Source organism: Tamandua tetradactyla, chromosome 7 (assembly GCF_023851605.1).
Source record: "Tamandua tetradactyla isolate mTamTet1 chromosome 7, mTamTet1.pri, whole genome shotgun sequence".
NCBI classification, from domain to species: Eukaryota; Metazoa; Chordata; class Mammalia; order Pilosa; family Myrmecophagidae; genus Tamandua; species Tamandua tetradactyla.
The window spans coordinates 6,061,899-6,076,076 of NC_135333.1; the positions used below are offsets into that span (position 1 = coordinate 6,061,899).

The 14,178-nt window shown below is 34.8% G+C and overlaps 1 protein-coding gene across 7 annotated transcripts in view; it reads right to left on the reverse strand.

Moving 5' to 3' along the window:
- Nucleotides 1–14,178, reverse strand: part of LYST (lysosomal trafficking regulator) — a 248,660-nt gene that overhangs the window by 20,817 nt on the left and 213,665 nt on the right. For all 7 annotated transcript variants that reach the window (XM_077168415.1, XM_077168413.1, XM_077168412.1 and 4 more), the window contains 2 exons: nt 4,731–4,961; nt 1,309–1,498 (listed from right to left, as the gene is read on the reverse strand). In XM_077168415.1, coding sequence (XP_077024530.1) covers nt 1,309–1,498; nt 4,731–4,961 — 421 coding nt within the window. The remainder of the gene's footprint in view (nt 1–1,308; nt 1,499–4,730; nt 4,962–14,178) is intronic.

A 14,178-nucleotide genomic window follows, 5' to 3' on the forward strand; every position in this document is an offset into this window, starting at 1 on the left:
TGGAAAGCTTAATAACTTTTCCAAGGTCCCACAACTATAATGTAGCAGAGTTGATACACGAATTCTGGCAGTATTGCCTCCCCACACCACAGACATAATTACTGTACTATACTGCTTCTCTGGGCATACCTAGATTTTGAGAAATTCCATATACATTTTGTAAGAAGATAAAAGAATAATTTGAATGAACACAGTTATTAAGGGCACACTAAATGCTATTGTGACTGTAATAGCACAAATAAGACAGATTGGGAGTATGTTCAACATATTTATTTAAGTCCCATCATGCTTAAATGTTAGCACCAGCTTTTTCTCTTCTGCTCAATAAAGGTAAACTTCAATTTTATTTCATCTTTTTTAAAGGTAAATCATTTATAAACTTTGGTACTTAAGTATTACTAGTAATAAATTATTTGTGACATGTCTCAAACTAATGGCAACATACTAGTGAGTAAAAAAACGACTAATATCACAATAATTTTGATTAAATAGATTTGCCCTGATATACTAACTTGCAAAACTTAGATGAAATGGGATATATCCAACTTTATTCTTGGTAACTATGAAAATGATCATCCATTCCATGTTAGAAGACTGAGCCTGAAAGAAGTGTGATCCAGCTAGCACACTTAATTTAATACAGTGACTGCTGTCTGGTATGGGGACTGGCATCCCTGCACTGCAGTGCTGGTGGAAGGCTGTATGGGCCTCTAGGAGCATGGCGTTGGCAGGAAGTGATGTTAAACGCTAATGGTGCACATGCATCTAGTTTTCTAATTATCTATTTGACATTTAGAAATATAAAGCGGGCCTCTAGTGTACAGCACTTTTTCTACATGTTGCTTTTAGTGAGTCAGTCTATGAAAAGTCAGAAAAGGATTGCTTTTTGGGTGTATATATATTGTTAAAACCTAGTTTCAAGACAATCTTGGCTCCCTTGTTTTATTGCTTTGTTTGTTTTAATTCCATGATTATACCTCCAGAAGTACTAGATTTGTTGGCCAAATACATCTAACTATTGTAGGATTGAACAGCCTCAAGGTAAAATAGAAATTTCTATTAAATGTTTCATCCTGTGAGTATAATCATTTATTCTTATCTCTTTCAAATTCCTTGCCTCACTCAAATGGCACTGCCTTTAATTCCCACTTTTTCACATGTAGTATGTTTTCATTTCTACCTTGCACTAAGTAACCACAATTTAGAAAACTGCAGAAATAAAAAAAGATGACTGCACAGATGAGTTGGAAATTTTCAAATCTCATGAAAGATATACCTGGGATGATTTTTCATTAGCTTTTATTTTACCTTGTTCTTTGCTGTATGTCATTAGAAGACAGAAATTTCGGGACAAACCACAGATTGCTCGGGTAGGCAGAGCCTGGAGAGAACCAAATCTTTCTCCGTGGGGTTGACTGAAACAGACCACAGGTACTGGAGCACTTGGAGAACCGACATATTCCCCCCACTTCAAGCCTTTTATCCATGACAAAGGGCTCTAAAACCAAGGAAAGTAAAAAAGGATTAGTTCTAATAGAAAGTAATCTGATTATAAACCTTTGAAGGCTAGAATCTTTTTTTAATGCTTTTTAAAATTTTCCCTATGCTTAGCATATAACAATATGTGCTCCTTATTTGATTTTTATTCTGTGGTTCTGGTCAGGCTTGCATAAAAATGTCTGGTTACTAATTCAAAATTCCTTGAAATTTGAGCAAAGAAAAAAATTTAGTAAGTATATTTCTTTCAGTCTAAATAAGATACCTAAAGTTGATGCCCACAGGAGGATTGTGATTTCATAATATGACTATATATATACTATATATCATATATATAGTATGACAACCCATATATATATATATATATGAGGGGGAAATGTTCATCTATATAGAATATTGAGAGAACTAGACAGAGAGTATTACATGCTAATCATGAGATATCCACAGTAAACATTATAGGCAGAAGAGAAGAAAGAGTTGTCAGTGAGGAACAGAGGTAGAGGTGGGGCTTAAAGAACAGCAGGATTTGGATAAAGATGAGGGAAGATTGTATACCTGCCCATACCCATATGCCTTCCCATCAATAGTCATGAAAAGGTTTTCCTTTCAAGCAAAAATAATTATCAAGAAAGAAACCAAGAAAGGAAGAAACTCTACACTTTTAATGAGTTTCTCTTGATAGTTCTACACTTTTTGTGCTCTTCTTGACTGTTTTATCCTTTATTAATCTCTTCTTTTAAATGGATTTTCCCCTTTTGCATATTTAAAAGTTTAATTATTTCCCTTTCAATTTTTCTGAGGAAAAATGCTACATAAATAAAATAGAAATTAACAATATACTAAGCAATTTCAGTCATTTGCACAAAAGACCTGGTGATTTTAAGTGAAATTTGCTTATATAGTTTTCCAAATGAATGAAATAATAGGCATCATTAACCTAAATATTATCTTTTATAAAATCCATAGAACTTTAGGGGATATAATAATTTCAGAGCATTTGGGGATATATAGGAACACAAGGTTTTGAATATTTTAGAAGTCAGAAAAAAATGAAAATCTGTGGGAATAGAACAAGTGGGACTAGAGAGAGTAGGATCAGATATGTTAAAAACAAATTTTTCTAAACTCTTTAGACACAGATACTCTCCGTGTTAAAGTTAAGAAAACCATGTGTGTTGGGCTGCTATTATGATTTATCAATCAGAGTTTCTTTCCAGAAAACCTCTTTTATACGAATTGAAGAGTTTAAACTTTCAGTTTTCCAATTACACAGAAAAAGATAATGGCAGCTGCTTTATATCATGGTATGCATAAAAGAATAGTTCTTTATTTCTATGCTCTTCACACAGCTTTGATGATTTTTAATTTCACTGATAAAGTTCATGTAAGCATCTGGAGATCACCTGGATGACCCCATATTAACCAAATATTTCTACTCAATTTCAAGACTTGTGTTTATATATTTTGTAGACACCAAGTGAGGGTTCAATGAGCCAAGGCACAGTACTGTATGAAAGAAAATTAAAAATGGTTCAAATAAAGAAAAATAGTGGAATAATTACATGTTGCACATTAGTATAGGCAAGCCAAACTCTAAAGGACTTGCACCTGAGAAGTTATTCATTAATTTAAGAAATATTGAGTGTTTACTACAACTGTACTAGGAGCTGAGGACACTGTGATGAAAAAGCCAAAGTCCTTGTTCTCATGGAGTTACACTCTAGTTGGGAGGGGAGAGGCAGACAAATAAATAGACAAATATGTATATAATCTGTCAGGTGATAAAAGCGTTATAAACAAAAACTAAGAAGGGAGAGAGAATTGAGAATCATGGGGGTGTTATTTTGGATATGGAGGCCTGGGAAGACTCTGGAGAGATGATGTTTGAACAGAGACATGAATGAAATGAGGGCGCAAACTGGGGACATATCTGGGGATAGATCATTCCAGGAAGAAGACAAAGTCAGTGGAAAGGTCCTGATGTGGGAATGAGGTACCACATTCACACTTCATATACATCAAAATTAAAATAGTTAATTAGCTATTAGTAGGAAATTAAATGGCGCTTGTTAATTTTCAAGGATGTACCATTAAATTATTTTCTACATGTTAAAATAAGGAATTGATAGCTAAAAATAGTGACCCTTGTAACGATTGTGACTAAAATGATTTAGACTTTAAAATCTTAAGAGTTAAACTGACAAGGAAACACAAAACAAAAAAATATAGCATTCCACTATGAAACACAATCCTGTTGATTTACCTTCAGGAAAACAAAACTGTCTATCATATTAATGGTTTAAATTTGAAATTTAAATTTACCGATTTCATAAGTTTTGTTTGTATTTAACATGTGCTACAAGTGTATATGAGCAATGAGCATAAAGAGTTTACAACTAATGTTCTCACACATTTAATACTATTACAAGAAAAAATTGCCAAAACAAAGTCTGTGAAAACCTTTTTCCTTAAAATGGATCATGGTACTTGAGTTTGAGATACACTGCTTTATTTCATCTTTAAGGTCCTTCACAACCTCTTTTCCCCTGCCTATTCATTTCCTGTCATTCCTTTCTGCAAACCTTTTATAATGCTTTACGATCCTGTCTCTTATCTTAGGCTGCTTTTATAATGAACAATTTAGTTGGAAATTAAAATCCACTTTATTCATAAGGCTTGTTTATTTTTCTACTTTAAAATAAAAGTTATGTCTACTTCCTATTTCAGAGGCATTACTTTTAATTAACATGATCTGGGAGGGGGGAAAATAAATATTCTTAAATGTAAACCAAAATATTCATACCTCTGATCAGTACTTTTGGTTGAAGATAATCAGGACCATGCCAGGCATGCTTACACTGGCATACCCATGCTCAAACTGTTCTCCATCCTTAACTGTTCCTCTCTTCTTCTTTGCAAAATCCTATTATACTACTGCTTTGTGAGGCTTTCTCTGGTAATAATCCTTTTCTGTTCTCCAGGAGGAAAGTTACAATCTGACAACATCAATTCTTTTTTCTCTGTGCTCCCAGCAAAATACTCTCATTTATTACACTCAAGATATTGCTGTTAGCTACATGAATCTGTCACTCTCTGGTTGGTAAACATCTTCAGGCTGTGACCGTGCTATTCCTTTCTGTATTCCTAGAGGCTGAGGGGGGCTGACTCATTCACATTCACCCCAGGGGTTAAATCAGGTTTTGCTGAATTCTACTGAAGTCCAAATGACATACCGGATAGGTAATTTCTTTGACTTGTTCTCGGGTTTCTCTGAAAGCAAACTGTACTAACAATCCCACAGCAGCAGGCAGCTCTCCTTCAATGTGGGGTTTAGATGCGGCTCTGCTTGCATGTGCTGAGTAGAACAACTGACGAGGAGTCTGGCCATAGGTTTTTATCATGGTTTCTAGTGCTCGCCTCTGAACTGGATCTTCAACTGCAGAGACATCCATTCCGAAATATGTCTGAAAAGCAACAGAGCAATAGAGAACAAAAGATACATATGAAGCTTGTCAACAACATTAAAGGGAAAACCAACAACTTGTTTTGTTCTTTAGGTAATGGTTCAATCTTCTTTATTTAAAATGGAAATGGTTTCAAAATGTTTTGACCAGGTTACCAACAATTAATAATCACCCTGAGATCAGAATAAGAATAATCAATGTTTCCTGAAAAAATGGGTGAGTGAAAATAGTATATCTTGACAGTTAATGCTAATTAGGTGTGTATAAAATTATATCACTAACAAACTACATAACTTAGGAGAAATGGACAAATTCCTAGAAACACACAAACAGTTTACACTGACTCGAGAGAAAATCTCAACAAACTAATCACAATAAAGAAAATCAATCAGTCATCAAAAATCTTCCTACAAAGAAAAGCCCAGGGCCAGATGGCTTTGCAGGGGAATTTTACCAATTCAAACAATTCAAAACAGAACTAACACTAATCCTGCTCAAACTCTTCAAAAAAATTGAGGAAAAGGGAATACTAGCTAACTCATTTTATGAAGCTACCAAGAAAGGAACACTACAGACCAATCTCCCTAATGAACATAGATGCAAAATTCTCAACAAAAGAAAAGCAAATGAATCTAATGACACATTAAAAGAATTATACACCATGACCAAATGGGGTTCATACCAGAATGCAAGGATGGTTCTACACAAGAAAATTAATCAATATAAAACAGCACATTAACAAATGAAAAGGGAAAAATCACATGATCATCTCAATTAATGCTGAAAAAGTATTTGACAAAATTAGGCATCCTTTTCTGAAAAAACAATTCAAAATATAGGAATAGAAGGAAACTTCCTCAATATTACACAAGGCATATAAGAAAAACCCATAGCCAGCATCTACTTAATGGTGAGAGTTTGAAAGCCTTCCCCCTCAGACTGAGAACAAGACAAGGATACCCTGTGTCACCAGTATTATTCAAAATTGTACTAGAAGTTCTAGCTAGAGCAATCAGGCAGAAACAAGAAATAAAACGCATCCAAATCAGAAAAGAAGATGTAAAACTTTCATTATTTGCAGACAACATGATCCTAGAGGAAAATCCTGAAAAATCTATGACAAAGCTACTTGAGCTAAAATACAAATTTAGCAAAGTGGCAGGATACAAAATTCGTGTTAAAAAATCAGTAATGTTTCTATACACAAGCAATGATCTGAGGAGACCCATTCAAAATACCAACTAAAAGAATCAAGTATCTAGGAATAAACTTAACCAGGGCTGTAAAGACCTGAATGCAGAAAACTACAGAACATGACTAAGAGAAATGAAAGAAGATCTAAATAGGTGGAAAGACATACTGTGCTTATGGTTTGGAAGGTTAAATGTAGTTAAGATGTCAATTCTACTTAAATTGATCTACAGATTCAATGCAATACCCATCAAAATTCCAACAACCTACCTTGGAGACCTGAAAAAACTTGTTATCAAATTTATCTGGAAGGGAGAGAGATCTTGAATAGCTAAAGATGTCCTAAAAAAGAAGAACAAAGTAGGGGTCTAATATTTCCTGACTTTAAAGCTAATTATAAAGCCACAGTGGTCAAAACAGCATGGTACTGGCACAATGACAGAAGTATTGACCAATGGAATCGAATTCAGAGTGCAGAGATAGACCACCAAATCTATGGTCAGCTGACCTTCGACAAGGCCCCCCAAATCCACTGAACTGGAACAGAATAGTCTTTTCAAAAAATGGGCATGGGAAACCTGGATGTATCAATAGCTGAAAGAATGAATGTATGCCATATACAAAATATTAGCCCAAAGTGAATCAAAGACATAAATATCAGTGCCAGTACTATACAAATTTGTAGAAGAAAATATAGGGAACTATCTTCAAGACCTAGTATACTTCTTAAACTTTATACTCAAAGCACAAGCAATGAAAGAAAAAATAGATAAATGGGGACTCTTCAAGATCAGATGCTTCTGTGCCACAAAGGACTTTGTCAAAAAAGTGAAGAGGCAGCCAAATCAATGGGAAAAAATATTTGGAAACCACATATTGCATAAAGGTTTGATATCCTTTATTAAAAATACATAAATAAATCATAAAACACAACAACAAAAGAACAGACAACTCAATTATAAAATGGGCTAAAGATATGAATAGACATTTTTCCAAAGAGCAAATACAGATCGCTAAAAAGCACATGAAGAGATGCTCATTTTCATTAGCTATAAGAAAAATGCAATTAGGACTACAATGAGATATCACCTGACATCTATAAGAATGGCTGCCTTTAAAAAAACAGGAAACTACAAATGTTAGAGAGGATGTGGAGAAATTGGAACACTTATTCATTGCTGGTGGGAAGGTATGATGGTGCAGTTGCTGTGGAAGATAGTTTGGCAGTTTCAGAAAACTAAATATTGAGTTGCCCTATGACCTGGCAATACCACTTTTCAGTATACACCCAGAAGAGCTGAAAGCAGCAACATGAATAGACATTTGTACACTGATATTCATAGCAGCATTACTCACAATTGCCAAAAGATGGAAACAATCCAAGTACCCACCAACAGATGAGTGTAATATTATGTTAACAGTAAGACCGAATGAGGTTCTGAAGTATATGACAATTTGGATGAACCTTGAAGCATAATGCTGAATAATATAACCCAGGCACAAAAGGATAGATGATTTTGCTGTTATGATCCTGGTAATGGTAAACTCAGAGGCTTATAATTTGTAATGTAGAATATAGGGGAACTACAGATACAGAGAAGCTAGAGATGGGTGAATGGTTACTTAATGAGGTTGAACTTAAATGTAAGGGAACAGATAGAAGTGATAGTAGTTCATTAGTGAGGTTATAAGTAATATTGCCATATTAAAGGTGAATATGATTGAAAGTGGTTGTATAATCAAGTATCCCACTGATTAATATAACAAATAAAAATAAGTTCTGCATGAACTACTTCAAAGGTATGAATCTTGTACAGAGTAAGGAATAATGGGGTTGGGGGTAAAACTACTACTGCATATTACAGCCCACAGTTAACAGGGTGACATCAACAATAGCACAGCAATAACAGGGGTAAATAATTGTGAGGGAGTGATAAAAGTTAGGGGAGGCTTACATTTGCTATTAGTGAGGGTGTATTTATCTGTTATTTTTCTCCTTGGAGCAATGAAAATTATCCATGATGCCTAATGGATAGGGGTGGCCAAAGAGTACATTGACAAGCAGAAAGGTGAACTGTGGAGTATACGTATGATGGAATATTGTGAGGCTACAGAAAGGAAGGAAGTAGTGAGGCATGCAATGAAGTGAATGAACCTTTGGGACATTATGTTGTGCAAAATAGGCCAGACACAAAGAACAAATATTGTATGGTTGCTTTTAGAAAATACTAATAAGAAAATTGGGGCCTAGATTGTAAGCCCATACAGCAATTACATTTAGTCTGGAGCTGCAAGTATGATTTCTAGATTCTGAGATGCTGTGCTATATGTGTATAACCTGCTATTTCCCTGGAACTATGGGTACCTAACACTCAAAGTTGGAGTTCTGCAGCTCTAGAAAGTCGGCATTGCTGCTACATACAAGAATTGTTAAAGAAACCAAAAAAGAGATCAGGCTTCAATTAGAGATAAGAATAAAGCTGATCTGGTTGGGATTAAGGTAATTAGAATACAGGACAAAGGAAGATATTGTTTGTATTTTAGACTTCACCTACTGAATGAGACCAAAGGAAGAGAGATTTTGTCCAAAACCTACATTTTCTGTAGCACACAATCTTACTCTATCTGCTTGAATAGCTCATTTAAAGAACTCACACACACAGAGGCCAGAGGGGGAACTAGGGCTTGTAAATTTGTATAGCTTAATGTAATACTTAGATACACCCCAGAGAATGTTGGGCACATAATTAAAAAGTGTTAGCAAAGTCCCTTGAGGAACTGGGAAAAATATGGAACTATTAAACTTTCTCACCTGGGAAAACCCTGATACTCTCTCAAATATTAGGAACTCCCAAAATTATAGCCAACCCCTTGACCTTGAGGGTTGGTCTCATGAACTCTATTTTCTGTAGTGGAGAAGCTAGTTCTACCTATAATTATGCCTAAGAGTTACTTCCACAAAACCTCTTTTGTTGCTCAGATGTGGTCGCTCTCTCTAAGCCCAACTCTGCATAGAAAATAATTGCCCTTCCCCTTACTTGGGATATGACATTACAGGTATAAGTCTCCCTGGCAACATGGAACATGACTTGTAGGGGTAAGCCTGGTCCTGGCGCTTGAGAGTATAATGCCTACCTGACCAAAAAGGGGTAAAAAAATGTAACAATAAGGTATCAGTGGCTGAGAGATTTCAAATAGAGTCAAGAAGCTATTCTGAAGGTTACTTTTATGCAAGCTTCAGCTAGAAATTGCTAATTGCCATGGTATGCCAAGCCCAAACCAACAGTATTCCTGTTAATCCTAAAGAACACCGAGGGCTCTACCTGAGATGCTATAAAAGTTTCACTTACTAAGTTTACTTTCCAGAAACCTAAAACCTCCAAGTTGTTCCTAGGCCAGATAAGCCACTAAACCCAGAGTTTTGAGTCTTCCCAAGAGCATCAACCAGCTGCCATCCCCTACCCCATAATATCAGCACCCCTATTCAACATTAAAAAGTTAGAATGGTCATTGCCCAAATATCCCTAAAGATTGGGAGAAGAATCAAAGGAGGAGGAATTGAAACAGAAGAAAGGACTTAACAAATGAGTATGACTGCTGAATCATTATTGATATTTCTTTTTAGTCTCTAGTGTCTTAGAGCAGATAAAAGGAAATACCTGAAATTGTGGAACTAAATAACCCATACCATACTTTGATATCTGTTCTACAACTACATGTTAAAATGTACTTGGAAACTTACTGCTTTTTTGTATATATGTTTTATTTCACAATAAACAATTTTTTTTAACAAAAAAGCATATGTATATAATGTATTGTTGAACCTATTACAGAATGAAATATATATGGTGGTTTGGCACTGTATATACCCATGAAAAACATGTTCTTAAACTTAATCCATTCCTGTGGATGTGAACCCATTATAAGTAGGACCTTTTGATGAGGTTATTTCAGTTAAGGTGTGGCCCCCCTCAATCAGGATGGGTCTTGCTCCTTTACAGAATCCTTTATAAGCAGAATGAAATTCAGACAGAGAGCAAGGAAGCCACAGGATGTAAAAGCTGAAGATCAACAGAACCCAGAAGAGAAGTGAGAGGCCAGGAGAGGATGCCATGTGCACTGCCATGTGTCAGAGGAACCCAGGACCAAGGATCAATGGTGGCCAGCCCCAAATCACCAGAGTCTCTGAGAAGAAAGCATCACCTTGATTTGGACTTTCTCTTAGCCTCAAAACTGTGAGCAAATGAATTCCCATTATTTAAGCCAACCTACGGCATGGTATTTGCTTGAGCAGCCAAGGAAAATAAAACAATACATTTGGCAATAACAGCACAAAGAAGATGTATGTGAGCAAAGCTACACTGAGTTCAGAATTAACAAGAAATACAAATAAATACTTGCTCTCTTTCCCTCAGCTTCTTTAAAAGACTTAAAATTATATTAAGTAATAATTATAGCAATGAATTGATGGATTTGTAACATTTATAGATATATTACAGATAATGACAATAACCCCAAAAAGAGGGAAAAGGTATAGAGCTATATATAAGTAATGTTTCTATATTTTACTGGAATTAGGTTACTATAAATCTCAAGCTGATTCTGACAAGTTAAGATATAAATGGTAAGCCTTAGAGCAACCAGTAAAGAAATACCAAAAAGAAGGTAAAAACAACTATTAAAGAAAAAAACCCACTATATTATAAAATATTCATGTAATGTAAAGGAGCAATAGAAGATAAAAACAGACATGAGGCAGACAAAAAAAATGTAAAATGGCAGACACAAACCCAATGATAGCAATAACATTAAATATAAATGGAGTAAACAATCCAGTCACAAGGCAAGATGGTCAGACTGGATGAAAAGCAAAATCCAACTTTCCACTGCCTACAGGACACGTGAGATTCAAAGACACAAATGAATTGAAAATAAGATAGAAAAAGATCTATCATGCAAACAGCAATCACATGAAAGCAGGAATGATTATTCTAGTATCAAATAGACTTTAAAATAAAAATGTTACTAGAGTTAAAGAGGAAAATTTTATAATGATAAAAAGTTGAATCAGGCAAATTTAACAATTGTAAAAAAATATTTTAACCTTAGGAATACATTTAACAAAAGAAGTGAAAGCTTATACTCTGACTGTATCACATTGTTGAAAGAAATTAAAGAAAACCTAAATAAACAGAAAGACATCCCATGCTCATGGATTACAAGACTTATTCTGGTTAGGATGACAGTACTCTCCAAATTAATATACAGATTCAACACACTCACTGTCAAGAGTTCCAGCTGATTTCTTTGTATAAATTAACAAGGTAATGTTAAAATTCATATGGAATTGCAAGGGACCCAAAATAGTAAAAACAAACAAACAAACAAACAAAAAACTTGAAGACCTAGAACAGAGTTTGAGGACTCATATTTGCTGATTTCAAAACTTATTCCAAACCAACAGTAATCAAGACAGTGTGGGGTAGTATAAGAATAAGTATATCAAAGCATTAGAATTGAAGCTGTGGAAATGAACCTACATTTCTACGACCCACTAGCTCAACAACAGCACCAAGACTATTTAATGGAAGTGAAGAACAGTCTTTTCAACAAATTGTGCTGGGACAAACACATAGCCAAATGTACAAAAAGGAAGTTGGACCCTTACCTCACACCATGTACACAAATTAACTTGAAATGGATCAAAAGCCTAAATTTAAGAGTTAAGATGATACAATTTTTAGAAGAAACATAGGAGGAAATCTACATGTCAGACTTGGCAATGGATTCTTAGATATAACATCAAAAGCATGAGCAACAAAAGAAAAAATAGATAAATAGCACTCATCAAAATTAAAAAATATATGCTTCAAAGAACACTACCAAGAAAAGTAAAGGAAAACCTACAGAATGTGAGAAAATATTTGTAAGCAGTATATCTGATAAGGGCTTAATATCCAAAATATATATTATGTCCACAACTCAATAATAAAAAGACATCATTAGTCATTAGGGTAAATCAGACTACAGGGTAAAGGATTATGGACTATATTTTAAAACTTCAACTTCTGTGTGAGACCAAAGGAAGAGATGTTTATTTGGTGCAAAATCTATATTTTGGGTAGCGCATTATCTAATTTAACTTGTATGGCCAATTTATTTGAATACCATAATTACATGGAATCTAGAATAGGGAATGAGATCTCACTGGTTTGCACAGTTAGTGTGATGCCCTGATACATTCCAGAGTAATGTGGGCAGAAAATAAGAAGGTATTTTCAAAGTCTCCTTTGGGGACTGGAAAGAAAGGAAGAAATACTCAACTTCCCCATCTGGGGAATTCCTGATATTCTTGCAAGCAGTGGGGACAACCAATTCAATAGGCTGAGCCAGCAATCTTGGTTTCTCGCCCCTATGAAACTTATTTCTGCAAAGGAAAAGCTAAGCCTACTCATAATTATGCCTAAGAGTCACCCTAGAGAACCTCTTTTGTTGCTCAGATGTGGCCCCTCTCTCTCTAAGCCAACTTGGCAGGTGAACTCACTGCCCTTCCCCCTATGTAGGACATGACTCCTAGGGGTGTAAATCTCCCTGGCAATGTGGGACATGACTCTGGGGATGAGCTTGGACCTGGCATCAGGGGATTGAGAAAACCTTACTGAACAAAAGGGGGAAAAGAGAAATGAGACAAAATTAAGTTTCAGTGGCTGAGAGATTTCAAACAGAGTTGAGAGGTTATCCTGGAGGTTATTCTTATAGTTATATAGATGTACCTTTTTAGTGTATGGGGTATTGGAATGGCTAGAGGGAAGTACCTGAAACTGTTAGGAAGTACCTGAACTGTATTCCAGTAGCCTTGATTCTTGAAGATGATTATATAACTATTTATAGCTTTTACAATGTGACTGTGTGATGGCAAAAACCTTGTGGCTGATGCTCCTTTTCAACCAGGGTATGGCAGATGAGTAAAAACATAAGGACAATAAATAAATAAATAATAGGGGGGTAGAAGGGGTAAAAAATAATTGGGGAGATTGAAATACTAGTTAGTGGTCAGTGAGACAGAGGGGTAAAAGATATGGGATGTATGAGTTTTTCTTTTTTCCTTTTTTTTTTTTTCTGGTGTGACGCAAATGTTTTAAAAATGATTATGGTGATGAATACATAACTATGTAATGATATTGGGTGCCACTGATTGTATAGTTTGGATGGACTGTATGTGCGTGAAAATATCTCCATAAAACTATTAAAAACAAAAAATGTCTCCAGTTTTCAAATAATTAAAACTAGTTACCAAAGGGCCAAGCAAATTCCACTCCTAGATAGCTACCCAAGAGAAATGAAAAGAAATGTCCGCACGAAAACTTGTGCGCCAAATTTATAGCAGCAGTATTCATATGGTCTAAAGGCAAAGCAACCCAAATACCAATCAGCTGACAAATGGATAAATAAAATGGGGCATGGCCATATACTGGAATATTATTCAGCCATTAAAAGGAATTGAGTACTGATATATGCTGCAACACAAATGAACCTTATAAACATACAAAGTGAAAACTAGTCACAAAAGACTATATATTTATGACTACATTTATATGAAATGTCCGAAACAGAGAATTCTATAGAGACAAAGTACTTTAGTCTAGATGGTCTAGGGCTAGACTACTAAAAAGCATGTGGTTTCTTTTGGGGTGATTAAAATGTTCTGAAATTAGATCATGGTAATGACTGTGTGTATCTGTTAATATACTAAAATTCATTGAATGGTAGACTTAAAATGGGTAAATTGTATGGTATGAGAATTATATCTCAATAAAACTGTTAAAAAAGTTGACTATCAACATCAAAATACATGTGTAAGTGCAACAATTCTACTTCCAGGAATTTATTTTCAATTTGTATAGAAATGTATACATAAATAAATAACGGAAAATTAATTTTAATAGCAAGCAATACTAACCGAATGTCCAATAGGAAACTAGTTAAGTAAATGATCATACAGTCATACTTTGGAATAATTATTAAA